At 48.1% G+C, this 19,073-nt stretch overlaps 1 protein-coding gene across 8 annotated transcripts in view; it reads right to left on the reverse strand.

Annotated features, from left to right (window-relative positions):
- The window catches only part of LOC123997769 (chondroitin sulfate proteoglycan 5-like), a 38,694-nt gene extending 19,860 nt beyond the window's left edge, over positions 1-18,834 (reverse strand). For 3 of the 8 annotated variants that reach the window (XM_046302309.1, XM_046302310.1, XM_046302308.1), the window contains exons 1-2: positions 18,179-18,832; positions 8,469-9,450 (exon numbers count right to left, since the gene is read on the reverse strand). In XM_046302309.1, coding sequence (XP_046158265.1) covers positions 8,469-9,450; positions 18,179-18,275 — 1,079 coding nt within the window. In that variant the 5' untranslated portion in view covers positions 18,276-18,832. Of the gene's footprint in view, positions 1-8,468; positions 9,451-18,178 lie in introns of all 8 variants that reach the window. The other 5 variants (XM_046302313.1, XM_046302312.1, XM_046302311.1 and 2 more) reach the window with 4 other exon arrangements.
- Positions 18,835-19,073: the final 239 nt, after the last annotated feature.

Below are 19,073 nucleotides of genomic sequence, written 5' to 3' on the forward strand. Positions count from 1 at the left end.
GGAGGGCTACTGGCGAGCGCTACTACTCTGGTCTCTCCGTCAAGTTCCTGTACTACCTTGTCGGTCCATCTACGCTGGACCGGTTCGGCAGCTTCCTGCAGTGCATTAATAGACTCTGGGGCGGAGGGCTGTTTTATGGACGAAGCCTGGGCTCGGGAACATGACATTCCTCTCAGGCAGTTAGGGGAGCCCACGGCTATGTTCGCCTTGGATGGTAGTCCTCTCCCCAGGATTCAGCGTGAAACGCTACCTTTAACCCTCACTGTCTCTGGTAATCATAGTGAAACCATTTCTTTTTTGATTTTTTGTTCACCTTTTACACCTGTTGTTTTGGGCCATCCCTGGCTAGTGTGTCATCATCCTTCTATTAATTGGTCTAGTAATTCTATCCTCTCCTGGAACGTCTCTTGTCATGTTAAGTGTTTAGTGTCTGCTATTCCTCCTGTTTCTTCTGCCCCCTCTTCACAGGAGGAGCCTGGTGATTTGACAGGGGTGCCGGAGGAATATCATGATCTGCGCATGGTCTTCAGTCGGTCCAGGGCCACCTCCCTTCCTCCTCACCGGTCGTATGATTGTTGTATTGATCTCCTTCCGGGTACTACTCCCCCACGGGGTAGACTAGACTCTCTGTCGGCTACCGAACGTAAGGCTCTCGAAGATTATTTGTCTGTAGCTCTCGACACCGGTACTGTGGTCCCTTCCTCCTCTCCCGCCGAAGCGTGGTTCTTTTTTGTTAAGGAAGAGGACGGGACCCTGCGCCCCTGCGTGGATTATCGAGGGCTGAATGACATAACGGTTAAGAATCGTTATCCGCTTCCCCTTATGTCTTCAGTTTTCGAGATTCTGCAGGGAGCCAGGTTCTTTACTAAGTTGGACCTACGTAACGCTTACCATCTCGTGCGCATCAGGGAGGGGGACGAGTGGAAAACTGCGTTTAACACTCCGTTAGGGCATTTTGAATACCGGGTTTTGCCGTTCGGTCTCGCTAATGCTCCAGCTGTCTTTCAGGCATTAGTGAATGATGTACTGAGTGACATGCTGAACATCTTTGTTTTTGTTTACCTTGACGAGATCCTGATTTTTTCACCGTCACTCCAGATTCATGTTCAGCACGTTCGACGTGTCCTCCAGCGCCTTTTAGAGAATTGTCTTTATGTGAAGGCTGAGAAGTGCGCTTTTCATGTCTCCTCCGTCACTTTTCTCGGTTCTGTTATTTCCGCTGAAGGCATTCAGATGGATCCTGCTAGGGTCCATGCTGTCAGCGATTGGCCCGTCCCTAAGTCACGTGTCGAACTGCAGCGCTTTCTCGGTTTCGCGAATTTCTATCGGCGTTTCATTCGTAATTTCGGTCGAGTGGCAGCTCTTCTCACAGCCCTTACTTCTGTCAAGACGTGCTTTAAGTGGTCCGTTTCCGCCCAGGGTGCTTTTGATCTCCTCAAGAAGCGTTTTACATCCGCTCCTATCCTTGTTACACCTGACGTCACTAAACAGTTCATTGTCGAGGTAGACGCGTCAGAGGTGGGCGTGGGAGCCATTCTGTCCCAGCGCTCCCATTCTGACGATAAGGTCCACCCTTGCGCGTATTTTTCTCATCGCCTGTCGCCGTCGGAACGTAACTATGATGTGGCTAACCGCGAACTGCTCGCCATCCGCTTAGCCCTAGGCGAATGGCGACAGTGGTTGGAGGGGGCGACCGTTCCTTTTGTCGTTTGGACTGACCATAAGAACCTTGAGTACATCCGTTCTGCCAAACGACTTAATGCGCGTCAGGCTCGTTGGGCGCTGTATTTCGCTCATTTCGAGTTCGTTATTTCTTATCGTCCGGGCTCAAGGAACACCAAGCCTGATGCTTTATCCCGTCTCTTCAGTTCTTCAGTAGCCTCCACCGACCCCGAGGGGAGATTCCCTGAGGGGCGTGTTGTCGGGTTGACTGTCTGGGGAATTGAGAGGCAGGTTAAGCAAGCACTCACTCACACTCCTTCTCTGCGCGCTTGTCCTAGGAACCTTCTTTTCGTTCCCGTTCCTACTCGTCTGGCCGTTCTTCAGTGGGCTCACTCTGCCAAGTCAGCCGGCCACCTCGGCGTTCGGGGTACGCTTGCTTCTTTTCGCCAGCGTTTTTGGTGGCCCACTCAGGAGCGTGATACGCGTCGTTTCGTGGCTGCTTGTTCGGACTGCGCGCAGACTTGCTGTGTCTAAGTCTGTCCCCAGACACCGCATCTCTCCTGGTCCTGCTCCTGCACTTGCTGTGTCTCAGTCTGTCCACAGCCACCGCCTCTCTCCTGTTCCTGGTCTTAGCCTTGCTGTGTCTAAGTCTGTCCCTAGTTGTTACCTCCTGGCCTGTTTGGTCCTGATTGCTCAAACTCTTACAGTTCTCTACCCGTGTCTCATTTTTATAATAGTAATTGCACTAGATTCCCTCTTCATCGTTTCCCGTTACGGTCCTGAGGAGAGGAGTTGGGTTCCATCTCGGGACGTGCTGGACCGTTCGCTGATCGATGATTTCCTCCGTTGCCGCCAGGTTTCCTCCTCGAGTGTGCCAGGAGGCGCTCGGTGAGTGGGGGCGTACTGTCATGTATTGTATTGTCATGTCTTGTCCCTGTGCTTTCTCTTCTCTTCGTTTCCCCCTGCTGGTCTTATTAGGTTTCTTTCTCTCTCTCTATTCCTCTCTCTCTCTCTATCGTTCCGTTCCTGCTCCCAGCTGTTCCTCATTCTCCTAACGACCTCGTTTACTCTTTCACACCTGTCCCCTATTTTGCCCTCTGATTAAGTCTCTATTTCTCTCTCTGTTTCTGCTTCTGTCCTTGTCGGATTCTTGTTTGCTGTTTGCTTTGCTTTTGTTTCCGTCCAGTTGTATTCTGCCTCGTCATCAGATACTACGTGTGAGCAGGTGTCTCTATCCTCTACGGCCCGCGCCTACCCGAAGGGACCTGCAGTCTGTTGCCGCTAGCCCTGCAACACTCCTCAACAAGTAGAAGGGGGACTCTCCTGTTAAACTAGAGGATTTGTGTTTTCCCTGTTTGGACTTCCCCTGTAATGATTGAGGATTTATGTTTTCCCTGTTTGGACATTAAAAGACTCTGTTTCCGTTATATCGCTTTTGGGTCCTCACTCACCTGCATAACATGCGCACACACGTAGTATGCAAACGCTTACAGTACACACATACACAACAGGACATGGCTTTTGTCGGTAAACCCCAGAAAGAGATATTGAGGGCAGACCCAACCAACTACTGTGTTATAACAGAGGCCAGAGCCCTTTGCATTCATCCCACTGTGATTCAATGGGGCTGGTGTATGAATCAGCCCCAGTTCACCATTACACACAGACACACACAGACACTTGTGCCAGAGCTCCACTGACCCATATTGCCTCTTAGCCCAACCTCAGACAGAACTTGGACTTGGTCCCTCAGTGTAACACAGATCTTCACTGACACTGACAGTGTCATCTAACATGGACTTCTCACAGACATCCAAATCAATGTATGTAGTGCATTGTTTACTGTTTATGGTTTACTATGATCTCTTTAAGCCCACCAGAGACCTTGTCTTATAGTGATAAGCATTTACATTTGAGTCATTTATCAGATTCTCTTACGCAAAGTGACTTACAGGAGCAATTAGGGTTAAGTGCCTTGTTCGAGGGCACCTTATCAGACTTTTCAACTAATCGGCTCAGGGATTTCGAACCAGCGATCTTTCATTTATTGGCCCAACGCTCTTAACCAATAAACTAGCTACCTGCAGCCACATTGCTCTAGTATCCTAGTTAAGTTTGATGGGAGTGATTTGCGATATTGCTCTTGGCTTGCCTACTCTATGGACTGTTGCTCCAATGATTATAAACCAGTATAAAGGATAAGACCAATCTCTGCAAGGATCAGGCATCTGCCATCTCAATCACACACCTCATCTCTGACCATTAGGCCTGCTGGGAGGTTACCTACTGCTGGCCTGCAACAGGAAACTGTCAGAGTCAAGAGGTCAGCGTCAAGATCACTGAACAGTTTAACTGTATAGCTGCACACTGGTGAGAAACTGTGTGTCTGCAGGGGGAGGAGAAGACCGGGTCATTATGTCATGATTAGGGCCTTGAGTTGGGAGAGGTTCTATTGGGCTCATGGTAAAAGCAAAGCGTGTGTGTGTTTTTGTGTGTATGTGTGTGTCACGCCCTGACCTTAGAGAGCCTTTTTATGTCTCTATTTGGTTTGGTCGGGGTGTGATTTGGGGTGGGCACTCTATGTTATGTTATCTATGATTTTTGTATTTCTATGTTTTGACCGGGTATGGTTCTCAATCAGGGACAGCTGTCTATCGTTGTCTCTGATTGGGAACCATACTTAGGTAACCTGTTTTCCCTCCTTTCTTTGTGGAAAGTTGTCTTTGTTCATGGCACGTAGCATTTAGCTTCAAGGTTAGTTTTTGTATGGTTTGTTGTTTTTTGTCAGCGTCATTCTTAAATAAAGGAATATGTACGCCCACGACGCTACACCTTGGTCCTCTTCCTTCAACAGCCGTGACAGAACTTCCCCCCACCAAGGGACCAAGCAGCGTGGTAAGGAGGAGCAGCGTGCTCGGGACTCCTGGACATGGGAAGAGATCCTGGATGGGAAAGGACCCTGGAGGCAGGCTGGGGAGTATCGCCATCCACGGGAGGAACTGGAAGCAGCTAAAGCTGAGAGGTGACGTTATGAGGGAACACGGCTGGCAAGGAAGCCCGAGAGGCATTCCCCCCAAATAATTTAGGGGGGGCACACGGGGAGTGTGGCAGAGTCAGGTTGGAGACCTGAGCCAACTCCCCGTGCTTACCGTGGCTGGCTTCGTACTGGTCAGGCACCGTGTTATGCGGTGGAGCGCACAGTGTCTCCAGTACGTGTTCTTAGCCCGGTGCGCTACATCCCAGCTCCCCGCATCTGCCGGGCTAGGGTGAGCATCCAGCCAGGACGGATGGTGCCAGCCCTGCTCTCCAGACCTCCAGTACGTCTCTACGGCCCAGGATATCCTGCGCCGGGTCTGTGCACTGTGTCTCCAGTGCGTCTGCACAGCCCAGTGCGTCCTGTGCCTGCGCCCCGCACGTGCCGGGCCAAAGTCACCATCCAGTCAGGACGGGATGTGCAGGCTCTTAGCTTGAGGCCTCCATGGCACAAAGCCTCCAGTGATGATCTATGACAAGAAGCCTCCAGTGGTGAGACATGGCACGAAGCCTCCAACGAGGGCCTCCAGTCCGGAGCCTCCGGGCGACACCCTCCAGTCCGGGGCCCGCGGCAACGGCCCCCAGTCCGCAGGGGTGCCCAGTCCCGCAAAAATGCGGGTGCCCAGTCCGGGGGCATAACCAAAGCAGGGTGAGCCAGAGGTGGAGCGGGGTCTGCGCCCCGCACCTGAGCCGCCACCGCGGATAGATGCCCACCCAGACCCGCCCCTTTAGGTTCCGGAGTCCACACCTTTGAGGGGGGAGGGGGGGGTACTGTCACGCCCTGACCTTAGAGAGCCTTTTTATGTCTCTATTTGGTTTGGTCAGGGTGTGATTTGGGGTGGGCATTCTATGTTTTGTTATCTATGATTTTTGTATTTCTATGGCTGGGTATGGTTCTCAATCGAGGACAGCTGTCTATCATTGTCTCTGGCACGTAGCCTTTAGCTTCACGGTTCGTTTTTTGTATGGTTTGTTGTTTTTGTCGACATCATTCTTAAATAAAGGAATATGTACGCTCACCACGCTGCACCTTGAACCTCTTCCTTCAACAGCCGTGACAGTGTGTGCGTCCGTGTGTATGTGTAAATGCGTGTGTCTCAATTTGAGCATATGTGCACACATACATTTGTGTGAGCTCTCCTGTTGTGTGAACATAATCACTTTGGCATGGGGACCCTGTCTATTCGATTCATCTGCGCCAGCTCTCATTGCCATCATCATCTCCATCAGCGCCAGTCAGGAGGCGATGGCCATCCAGGGATTGCTACCACGCATACATTTGCATGCTAATCCACACAGATGTTTGCTGATTTCTGATCTCTCCCTGCTGATTGGTTCGTTTGGTTAGTTACAGGATAAAGGGAAATAAATATCTTAGCATAGCTCTGCATAATGATCCGAGGGGTTTTATAACAATGGGTTGGATGAGTTTGGGGAAGGGATTTTTCCTTCTCATGTAACCTGGCTTACACTTTCTCCTCATGGTGAACTCTATAAAGATCTGAACAGGTATCAATGCACCAGGAACCTTGTAATACACACAAAATCACAGTAAATTTAAAATAATCTGACAATGAGAGCAGAGATATACTGTATCTAATACATCCCCTATACTGTGAACATACATGAGGAGAACAAGTATTTGATACACTGCCGATTTTGCAAGCTTTCCTACTCACAAAGCATGTAAAGGTCTGTAATTTTTATCATAGGTACACTTCAACTGTGAGAGATGGAATCTAAAACAAATCACATTGTATGATTTTCTATTATTAATTAGCATTTTATTGCATGACAAAGTATTTGATACATCAGAAAAGCAGAACTTAATATTTGGTACAAAAACCTTTGTTTGCAATTACAGAGATCATACGTTTCCTGTAGTTCTTGACCAGGTTTGCACACACTGCAGCAGGGATTTTGGCCCACTCCTCCATACAGACCTTCTCCAGGTCCTTCAGGTTTCGGGGCTGTCGCTGGGCAATACGGACTTTCAGCTCCCTCCAAAGATTTTCTATTGGGTTCAGGTCTGGAGACTGGCTAGGCCACTCCAGGACCTTGAGATGCTTCTTACGGAGCCCTGGCTGTGTGTTTCGGGTCATTGTCATGCTGGAAGACCCAGCCACGACCCATCTTCAATGCTCTTACTGAGGGAAGGAGGTTGTTGGCCAAGATCTCGCAATACACGGCCCCATCCATCCTCCCCTCAATACGGTGCAGTCATCCTGTCCCCTTTGCAGAAAAGCATCCCCAAAGAATGATATTTCCACCTCCATGCTTCACGGTTGGGATGGTGTTCTTGGGGTTGTACTCATCCTTCTTCTTCCTCCAAACACGGCGAGTGGAGTTTAGACCAAAAAGCTCTATTTTTGTCTCATCAGACCACATGACCTTCTCCCATTCCTCCTCTGGATCATCCAGATGGTCATTGGCAAACTCCCCCTGCGCTGGCAGGGGGACCTTGTGTGCGCTGCAGGATTTTAATCCATGACGGCATAGTGTGTTACTAATGGTTTTCTTTGAGACTGTGGTCCCAGCTCTCTTCAGGTCATTGACCAGGTCCTGCCGTGCAGTTCTTGGCTGATCCCTCACCTTCCTCATGATCATTGATGCCCCACGAGGTGAGATCTTGCATGGAGCCCCAGACCGAGGGTGATTGACCGTCATCTTGAACTTCTTCCATTTTCTAATAATTGCGCCAACAGTTGTTGCCTTCTCACCAAGCTGCTTGCCTATTGTCCTGTAGCCCATCCCAGCATTGTGCAGGTCTACAATTTTATCCCTGATGTCCTTGTGGAGAGGTTGGAGTCTGTTTGATTGAGTGTGTGGACAGTTGTCTTTTATACAGATAACGAGTTCAAATAGGTGCAATTAATACAGGTAATGAGTGGAGAACAGGAGGGATTCTTAAAGAAAAACTAACAGGACTCTGAGAGCCGGAATACTTACTGGTTGGTAGGTGATCAAATATTTATGTCATGCAATAAAATGCAAATGAATTACTTAAAAATCATACAATGTGATTTTCTGGATTTTTGTTTTAGATTGATTGCGCACGTGTGGGTCGCGTGACTACCACACCAGAACCGGATGGTTGAAATTGATCTGGCTCTAAACGTCTCTGTAAAGCATCCAGGAACACGTGTTGCTTTCTATTCTCTAGTCTGAAATCACTGAGCTGCTTCATATGGGAGCCCAATTTTAATTTACATTTACATTCTCTCTTTCTCTAGCTCTCTCTGTCTCCCTCTCTCTTTCTCCTTCTCCGTCCTTCTCCCCTTCTCTCTCTCCCTCTCTATCTCCATCTCTCTGTCTCCCTCTTTCTCCCCTACCCTCTCTCTCTCTCTCTGTCTCCCTCTCTCGCTCACTGTGTGTGTGTGTGTGTGTGTGTGTGTGTGTGTGTGTGTGTGTGTGTGTGTGTGTGTGTGTGTGTGTGTGTGTGTGTGTGTGTGTGTGTGTGTGTGTGTGTGTGTGTGTGTGTGTGTGTGTGTGTGTGTGTGTGTGTGTGATGGGGAAATGTTTTCCATCCTCCATCTCATTCACTCATCAGGCTAGCTCATACTTTCTAAACACATTGTCCAGGGTGTAGATATCTGTTATTGTAATGCAGACAGAGATAATGGGTTTTATTGGGTTCAATGTTTATCTCTGATATGTTAGTAAACTAGATTTTGTCCATCTGGATGCCTTGCCTATGATGTACAGTATGTGTGATGGCTATGTGTGCCAGAGTGTGTGTGTGTGTGTGTGCGTGCACTCATTCCATCTCTCACCTGCAGAAGACCCCCATTCCATCCAGTAGGTAGCACTGGCCTCCGTTGAAGCAGTAGTTGGGCAGTGTGTCGCAGGGGGAGCGGCAGGTTCCATTCTGCTTCACGTAGCCCTGGCGGCAGCCACCGGCTCCGTCTGAGCCATCCACGGGTAACGCTGGAGGGGCTGCCGCAGGGCCCTCTGGTGCAGAAGCAGCACCCCCACTGGGCAGCCCCTTGTCTGGGGTGAAGGAGCCGGAACCTGGGGGAGCCCTGGGCCTGGAGCGGGATGGAGGCTCGGCAGTTAGCCTCAAGTCGTCATCCCCATCCAAGGTATCAGTAGTGGTGCCGTAGGAGTACTCATCGGGGGTGGGCGACGCACCCTCCTCGTACGGCGTGAGGTAGTCGTAGTTGTCTGGCATGGCCCAGGAAGTGGGGTCGCCTCCCTGGAGCTCGTGGGCCAAAGAGGAGGGAGAGGGCGGGGCTAGGTCCAGGCCGCGGCCGCGAGAGGCGGGGTCGAAGAAGTCCACGGTGAGGACGTCCGGGCGAGAGGGGTTAGCGGCGGCAGGGGGAGGGGCAGTGGTGGTGGCCAGATTGGCTACTCCTTCTCGGAAGTGCCGGTCCAGGTCGAAGACGTTGTCTCTGGCGTTCAGCCACGGTGGGTCGGTGTGCTCCTCTTCATCCTCTTTCTCCTTCGTGCCACGGGGGTTGCTAGGCAGAAGGAGCTCTGTCTCTGCTGAGTCAGGGCTGATCCTGGGCGGGGCCACCACCTCCTCCTCGGCTGGCAACACCCCTTCTCCCAGCATGCCGCTGCCCTGCTCCTCTTTGGAGCGGGGCATGCGGCCGGCCCTCTGGGTCACCGTGACGACGGGGCTGACTGAGGCGCTGACCCCGGTCACCTCGACAACAACATCATTCACTTTGGCCACTTCCTCGACCTTACTTGGCAGGGATGTCACGTTGGCTGTGGTGTCCAACTCAGGGACATTGGCCCTCAGAGTGTTCCCTGAAAACATACAAGAAAACAATGTTGTCAGGTCTCGTAACCACACACCGCCATGAGTGAATATCCTTTTATCAATCTGTCCACTTAATGTCATTCATAATACAAAACACGGACACAAGAACTAGACCTACTCTAAGCGGCAGAGATACAGACGTAGGATCTTAATTTGAGCCAGTTTGCTACGGCATGAAAATAATTCTGCAGCAAAAGGAAATGTGAATTATTATGTGCATTGGAACATTAGAACATTTGTTTGTAGGGGTTGATAGATTTTTCGTTAGGGCAGGTCAAGTCTGAGATGTTTTAAATGTAAATTACCAATAGAAGCTTTTTTAAACCTCAGATACACTACACGTTTGCATTTCCTGCTGTGAGGGAAATTCTCAGCAACAAAAGAGTGGTCAAATTAACATCCTACACCTGTAGTAAACAAACACCAACCGAACAAACTATCAAATGACCAGTGACTTTCTTGCATTGAGGCTTCAGCCAAGAATGACGAGTTGTGTCAATTGAATGACGGAACATATCGTGACTCAAGTCCCTAGTCATTGGGCGGTATCTGTCTCCCAAGACGGTTCAGCAGTCCAGCATTACCCTGAGGCTAAAATGCAAAACAAATTAAACCAAGATGGACTGGCCATATACTTATCCACTGGTCAATTACATCAGCCAAGTGTAGCTCCTTATTCCTCTTCTAAAGCAGCTTTGGCGAACCCCATGGATTATGTGTAATAATAGACTAATGTACTTGAATGGCAAGGAGCTGGGATTAGGGATTATGGTTTGGGGTTTAGGGTCTCCGGGGCTCCCTGTGGGAGGTGGAGTGATCTGGAGGGGAGACGGTCATATGGCATCTTCAGCCTGCAGTCTCACAGAGAGCAGCGCTGAGAGAAACACAGGGAGACACATTACTTTAACCAGACACACATGTCGTTCAGTGAAAGAGTGTCGGATTTACTTGTCAGTAAGAGATGTTTTCTTCCACAGAAATGACATCATCGTAATGTGCCATTTGTGACGTGGTGTCTAGGTTTCAGAGTGGTGTCCAAGAATAACATTCAAACCCACACAAACCAACATCTCATATCAGACAATATAACAATTTCTTCATTAAACGTGGTGCGTGACAACCAAGTAACTCACAAAGCTTCAACAAAACCAGGTGCTGTTATACTAGAATTATTTGTAGGAAATATACAGTTGGCCTATAGAGTATTACATTACTAAGCAGATAAAGGCTGCTAATGGGGAGCAGCCAGGTGGAATCCTGGGCTTATTTCTGCTGCAGTCAGAGAAACAGAGGCTTTTGAAATGAGGGTGAATTTTGGGTTAATCCATCCACCAGAGACACTCATTCTGCTGCTCACACTGCTGTTAACGACGTCATCTGACATTCTGAGCAGCGTCGCTTCTGCCAAAACCACTATGGACCGCCACGCTTACACACATATTCAGGGAATATACTTTAAAAGGAATATACTGTACACACACAGACACACACACACAGAGAGACGCACGGACACACACACACACAAGCGCGCACACACACACACACGCACACACGCACGCACGCACGCACGCACGCACGCACGCACACACACACACACACACACACACACACACACACACACAGGCATTCCCTCATTAAGTGATTGGCTTTACAGGGAACAGGCTAGCTAACTCTGTGTGAGTAGTCCCCAGGGGAGCAGGCTACTCAACAGACAGCTCTGTCCGACGGTAAGGAGACACTGTAGTCACACTTCTGTGTTTGTTCAGCTCTAACAATCACTCAAGTCACTTTACATCTTGAACAGTTGTATGTCTGGAAAACAAACAGAGACGTAAAGTAACGTTCCAAAGACAAAGGTCTGTCTCGTTGTTTCTGTCAAAATGGCCGAGTCTGGGTTCCCTGTTGTTTTCACCATCAACATCTATATCAGTATCATTCAAAGTGTGGCCAGTGTAGTGGGCTAACAGCCATTTTTGTGATGCACGGCCGTCATTTGTGTGCAGTATAAATGTCTAGATTTCATGGATGTCGGGTTTATTGAGTCAGGAATACTGGAGTTGTACTACATTTGGCAGTAACTAGTTCACTAATTAAAACATTCCATACATGTGGTTCTCTCTTCTAAAAGGTCATATAATCCCCATATAAGCAATGTCACATCATGGAGAATCATAGGCTGTCAAAATGTGAATCTTCAAGGGATTACCTCAAGGTAAAATCATTTTCAAAGGCTTCTTAAAACCTTTTACTGCAGTGGGCTAAATCAGGGTCACACAGAGTGTTTCTTGGTGGTCTTAAGCAAATCTACTTTGAAACAAAAGTATACACCTCACACAGATGGTTATGGGCTTAAGACACCTGTACAATGTCAGATATAGAGTTGAAATGTATTACATTTGAGTGTGCATACCAATATAACACTTTATATACTGTACATCACAGAAGACTGAAATATAACAACACCGTTTGACAAAGAAACACCAGATTTTCAGCAGGTTTTTTAAAATAATGTTAATTAATTATGACATTACAAAAAATATGAATAACATTCCACCCATGAGGTCACTAGGGGGCGATTTGGTCATTAAGTGTAGGAAAGGTTATTAATCACTCATCTACATAGAGACACACTCTCTCTCTCTCAACCCCTTCCGTTTCTCTCCCTCTCTGTCTGTCTCTCTCTCTCTCTAAGGAAGACACCAGTGGTGCTCTTGAAGAGCCGCTCTATTGGAGAGCTTTGCTTTGCTGATTCTCTGAAGTGAGTTTCAATTAAGAATGTATCCTCACATAGTGTTGTTAACCTAATTGGATTAACAAGGAGACTTTTGACAGTCCGCTGACTTCGCTGGGCACCACCGGCCAGGAGTAGGGTTGTAAAATTCCGTGAACTTTTAATAAATTCCCTGGTTTTCCAGAAATCCTGGTTGGAGATTTCCGGAATCCGGGAATCGTCCAACCGGGATATTGGGAAAACCAGGGCATTTATTAAAAGTTCACTAAATTGTGCAGCCTTAGCCAAGACCCATAGATAGAGAACCACTGTGAACAGCAGACTCGTATCTCCCACTAGTACACAGCTATCTCCTCATCACCTGACCAAGCCACAAATAAATACTTTTTGATTCAATAAGGAGAACTGAAGTTTAGTCATCGCGACTTCTGCTCACATGCAGGGAGAGTGGGCCTGCCCGTATATGTGCAGCTGTTTCTGAAGTCAAACGAGAACACATGAAGGCACTTACGCCATTCTTGGAGTTACTCGAGTTGAGGTTACCAATGAAAGACTTGTATACACCAGAGACAAATAGCAGTCTCATTCTCTTTAAACAATGTGAAGACACTGATTTGATTTATCCAGTTGCAAGGCAAGACTATTAACACCAGTCTAAAAATACTTCATATTGCATTTGAGACTGTTTATGATCAGGCAAAGTTTTCGGAGATCAGAGAATATAAAAAAATGTTATTTGAGGCAGAAGAACAAAGGTGAAAATGCAGTGTAATTTAACGCCTACCCTGAGGTGGGCCTACAGATGCAAAACTTGTGTGTAAATCATGGATTTGATCTCAAAGTGAGACTTGTGTAAGATAGAGGAAGGTGACTTACCTATTCAGTATGAGTAAGCATACATCCTGAACGCCAACCCAATCCCAGCCAACAAGCTACACTGCGCCCACTATGACACAGAGCCTGTCCAACAAAACGGACATTAGATCCACAGGTCCAGCAGGGTGGCAGCCTGGCATGATGCCACAATGGCCTGAATGGAGATTGCCAGGGTAGGGTCAGGGTAGGGTCAGATCCCTGTTTAGACCTGGTCTTCTCACCGTTCCTGGCCTCCACTGCTGATTGTCCCCCTGGCCCAGATGGAATGAGGCTCACGGGGGCCACAGTGGACCCCCGGCCAAGGGCTGTTGGAGAGCAGTGTGTGGCGGCCTGGGAGGGTGGGGAGGGGGGTGGATAAAGTGGTCTTTGTGCTCCCCTTTCAGACGGGACTATCAGACAGTGTTACATAAGGAACCCCTTCACCCCTTAAAGAGTATTCTGAGGTGTTTGGGGGGTAAGGGGGGGGGGGGTATTTAGCATTGCCAGGGACAACAGGGTTGGTGTTGGCTAGCTGCCGTATCTTTTGATTCCTGGTTAGTTGGGATGCGTTGCCTACCTCCAAATGAAACGGGGAATTGTGATTGGCTATGACAGACAGTAAAGAGGGCGGGGATTGGTTGTGACAGATTTTAGCTCCCAGGCAGTGTCTGCTGACCCAGACAGAAGGACATAGGGGTGGAGGGTCAGAGGTAAGGGTGGCCAGAGCAGTGAGATAAAGTACAGCACAGCTGGCTGTAGCTTCAAATAAATATATCTGTTTATATGTCTCTGGGATTATGAGGTTGTGTGTGAGAGAGTGAGCCTGACTGATCACTCGTTTCCATCCATTTTACAGTGAGCTCCCTCTAAACAATCCTCAAGAGAGGACTTTCATACTGTATATAGACACACACATACACACATATGCACGCGTATAACACACACTATATAACCTTTATGAATAATGCATTAACCTTTTTCTCTTTACTCAACACCACTCATTAATATCTATGAAAGTGGATATGCATGGGTCTGCATTCAGCCTTAATTGAATACCCCTGCATTGATTTCCACCTACCACACTCTCTCTCCTCTCTCTCTCTCTCTCTCTCTCTCTCTCTCTCTCTCTCTCTCTCTCTCTCTCTCTCTCTTCGTCCCTCCATCACATAAAAGCTTTCCTTTCTGTGCCCAACAGGTGGCAGGCTGGAGGAGGGATGGGTTGCCATGGCAACAGTCTTACCCTCACTGTGCAGAGGGAGAGTTGATGCAGCGTTGCTAACCTAACAGATCTGCACACAAACACACGCATGCACGCACCACAAGGACAAAACGCTAATACTCACATTTTCAGACATAAATATTAAGGGCGTAAGAACAAAGGGTGTGTGTGCAGGTGTGTGGTTTACAGAACACTTGCTATTTGTGTGTGCCTGGTCGTGTGTGTGCGTGTGTGTTATCAAAATGCAGAACAGGGAGCCTGTCCTCTCTAAACATGCCCCTCCGGTGTCCATACTCCATACACTACTCCTTTACCTTTCTGCTTCTACCTGATTGGTGCAAGCCAGTGGTACTAGGACCCCTGGGGTACTTGGCCTATCCATAGAGGGTACTTGAGACTCATGATACCATCAAATGCCCATGAGAGGGTACCACAGGGGTACTCCGGGCAGAGCTAAATTGGGAACCACTGATTTAAGTGATTGGCCTTCGATAAACTCCGAGCTTTGAAAGGCATCACACAGACCACGTGAATCCAGCTATCAGTGAGATGATTATCCCTTCTTTATCTTCCATTTGGTTCAGCTGAATGTGGTGGAGTTCTTTATTAATATATGTCAGTTATCCAAAGTGCATACATACATTTGACATATGGGTGGTCCAGGGAATTGAACCCACAACCCTGGCAGTGCAAGTGCCATGCTCTACCAACTGAGCTACAGAGGACCACCTCTTTGACAGGGGGGGGGGGTAGGGGACCGACCGCTAATAGGACAGGGCTCAGCTATGGACGCCGTCTTGGTGATGTAATACACTCCGCTCGCATTGCAGAGCAACGGTTCGCTTTGAGGAGGAGACGAGATGTGCGCTGACACATTAGGAGGCGCGTGCACTGACATGAACTCGCTGACACGCACACAGACTACTAGAACGCACAAGGACACAAAGATACACACTTATTCTTAACACTATCACCACCTATGGGAATGCTCACACACACGTTTAATCGACTGGCCAGGTCAAGCCAACCGACACCTATGTTAATGGTCCCCTGCTGGCAACTGGAGGCAGAACCTTGGAGCAGGGGGGTGCAGCGGGTTGCAGGTGGTAGGACAGAGAGAACGGGATAACACTATTTTGTCTTCTTCTCTGCGTCTCCCCGTGCTTCTCCTCTGATGATGAGATGCAAAGTCACCCCACAATCCCCCTGAAGCAACACCGAGAGGAGCTGCTTGGGAAGGAGGGTGTGCCTAAAGCGGGTTTCATGTTACACATGCAGAGGCGTCTTTGCGGTGAGCAAGCCATTGTTTGAGATGGAAGGAGGTGGAGTGCAGAGGTTCTACCAAGCAGCATGTGAGGTGCTGGGGTTTGAGGTCATCCACCCAAGGTTCTAATGATTTCAGCTCTCCATTGGTGATGTGTTCAACCTAGCAGTGAACAAAGCTCATTGTGTGACTAATGTCAAATGAGTAATGTATACTGACTACTGGGACTAGAGAAAGGAAGGTTGAGACTACACCCATTGGCAGGTGTTTTCTAATGAGCAGACCAATGTAAGAAGGATATGTAGGTAGGCTGTTTTAGCATGTGGCATATCTAACCTGGGTCACATCTGCCATTACACAGAGCACATACCAGTGGCATCATGACAGACAGACAGACAGACAGACAGACAGACAGACAGACAGACAGACAGACAGACAGACAGACAGACAGACAGACAGACAGACAGACAGACAGACAGACAGACAGACAGACAGACAGACAGACAGACAGACAGACAGACAGACAGACAGACAGACAGACAGACAGACAGACAGACAGACAGACAGACAGACAGACAGACAGACAGACAGACAGACAGACAGACAGACAGACAGACAGACAGACAGACAGACAGACAGACAGACAGACAGACAGACAGACAGACAGACAGACAGACAGACAGACAGACAGACAGACAGACAGACAGACAGACAGACAGACAGACAGACAGACAGACAGACAGACAGACAGACAGACAGACAGACAGACAGACAGACAGACAGACAGACAGACAGACGTGCACTATTTCTCCAATTTACTTTAAATTGATTTTAAAATGACTTATCATAAAAATGTGTGTTTTTTCCTAAACTGATATAAAAAAGGCTGGGGGGGATTTGGTTTGCAGATTAACACACTGCGCTTCAAAGATAATCTGTCCGCGGCAGATGTGTGTCAGCAGGCCAGAGGAGAGCAGAGGAAAGAAGGGAGAGGCAGGCAGGAGGGAGAGGCAGGCAGGCGGGCGGGGAGGTCCATCATTCCCAGAGTCCAACACTGTGCTGGCCCCAGGGACATAAATCCTGGAAATGTGGCTGAGCCTTGACTACTATTACCCCCTCCATCACCCATCCAAACCCGCTCACACAGCCATCATTCTGAGTGGGGGAGGGGAGATGCCTCTACATCCCTCACTATTACCCCCTAACCATCTCTTCACTTCACTATGGATGACTGAAAATGCCACCAAGAAGAGGAGCCCTGACATGTAATTAAGTGTCATTGTTAGGGACACCATTCTTTGGTCACCTCGGTGTTCCCAGTAGAAGGAGCAGGTGGTGCCACTGCCACAGCAAACCGGTGAAGCAAAAAAATGAAGGGGATGATGGAGGGCTCACCCTCCCTACAGGAGTATTAAAAGCCTAGTTCACTAATTTTGTGGAACTAATGTTTTAAATTGTATTCTTATCAGAGGGTGCTGCACCCTCAGCCACCCTACTTTCCTGCAGCCATCATTGTATATATTTGGCATGGCTAATGTTATATTAAATATTCACCCATTTAATCAGGGCATTTTGACATTGTTTGAGCATGTCTTGGTGCATTGGTACCGTCTTCAGTGTCCTGTTGCTGGGTAGATGGGCATAAACGGATCCTCTTTTTGCCGGTTGGACAATAGCGCACCAACCAGTCTCCAGAGGCTACACAGACGTTTTTTTTAATACTGACATATGGATAAATAAATATAACCTAACATCCCATCCTTCCGCAGACTACATTGCCTGTAAGTAGGGAAACAATTCACGCTCCCATTCCTACAATCACTGGACATCATTGTTATGGGTGTCCAAGCAGAAGTGGCCAAACATAAAATCTAATGGTTATGGCGACTGAGTAAGGCAATTTTTTTTTTTAATTAATCGACTAAATTAGGTAGCCTATATCCCCATTATGTCACATTGATTCTATCCCTGGGCTATTCATAGCCAACAACATTATTAATATGTAAGAAGTGCTGTGATTCAGCATGAGACAAATGAGGATAGAGAGTTTTCAGTGTCTTTTCATGTTTTCTACAAAAGCCAAGGCGCGCTGTATCAGAATGTCTGTTCGGATTGGTTGATGAATAATGCAACAGGGACTCCGACCGTAATCCTGCCTTTGTGTCGCCTGGCTCCATCATTGCCATAGTGACAGCAGCAGCCTCGGGGGAGCAATCTTGGTGCATCGGCTCGCCACTATTACCCCGTAACACCGATACAGAGAGTGGGTCATTGCTGAAAGGCAATTGTGCCATCCGGCTCTCCAAAAACCAATACAACTTCCATGCAATTGCCTCTCTTTGGAATTGACCCATTGCCCGATAATATCCCACCCATAATGTCATCTCACAACCCAAATAAAATATCGGTTAACGTCCTGGGAAAAGATAGCCTATGTGCTCAATGACACTATTCCGAGAGTGAGCGCATGACCAGTCGGCTCTAGCCTACAATAGAAGACTCACTGGCCCCCTTTGTTGGACTGACTCTCTGTGCAAGTGTGTTTAGTCACTGGTTTCACAGTGGTCAGCCTATCATACACATGCGAGGGGAAACACAGAGACAACCCTTGCTTTCTTGTGAGTAAAAACGTATACGATGTCTTACCATGTACAAAGAGGGGAATCAAGTGTAGAACCAGAATGATTGACAGCATCATTTGCCTCCAGCATCCCGTGCAAAACCTCGCGTCCTTTCCGTTCATTCCTGCGTGTGATAATGGCCAGAAAATCTGATGAAAATCCCTCTGAAAATGAAGTGTTCAAAATAGAAATAATCCGAATTGTAAATCTTTTGATTTGATTTGTGCCCCCTATCCACGTTAGACTCCCGCCTCCCTGCACTTCCCCATAGTAACTTCGTCTTGAGTGGTGTGCTAGTATTTACTTCTCCCGCTTCTTCAATTAGCCACAGTTCAATCGTTCAAGGCCCCGTCGCCACCGAATATCGGCCAGACGGAGACCTCGCACAGCCAAGGATGGACGTTCCGTACTGGAGCTGAGTTGAGCGCAAGCGAAAGCTGCGGCTCCGTTTGTTTTTGATTAGAGCGATGGCACTTCACCATAGGACGACAGGCAACGCTCCGCGGAATGTGATGCTATCCGCACTGCTCTCACCATATGGGAAGGGGAAAGAATTGTTGCTGCCCCCCTCCTCCCGTCTCCTACTCCTACCCCTCCTCTTCCCAAGGCTTTTTTCCTTTCAATAATTTGGACCAATTTGCTATTCAACTGAGACTATTGGATTTTGCCAGTGCACACACTCAGCTCGTCCCTTCAGCAGCCTTTTAAACACAATTTATCAACGGAGACTTAAAATAAAAAAATGTATAATAATTGGCGTGAGTGCGCAGGCGTATGCTTATTTTCCACTGTCAAATGTTTCAAGCATTTCCCTGAAGAGATTGATGCTTTGGCCAAATGTTTGAATAAATCAAGTGAAATATAAATCATGGGTTTTAAGCACTGTGCTCAAACTCCGATTCGGTCCATGGGCCACATGC

The sequence above is a fragment of the Oncorhynchus gorbuscha genome, linkage group LG15 (assembly GCF_021184085.1).
Source record: "Oncorhynchus gorbuscha isolate QuinsamMale2020 ecotype Even-year linkage group LG15, OgorEven_v1.0, whole genome shotgun sequence".
Classification (NCBI taxonomy): Eukaryota; Metazoa; Chordata; class Actinopteri; order Salmoniformes; family Salmonidae; genus Oncorhynchus; species Oncorhynchus gorbuscha.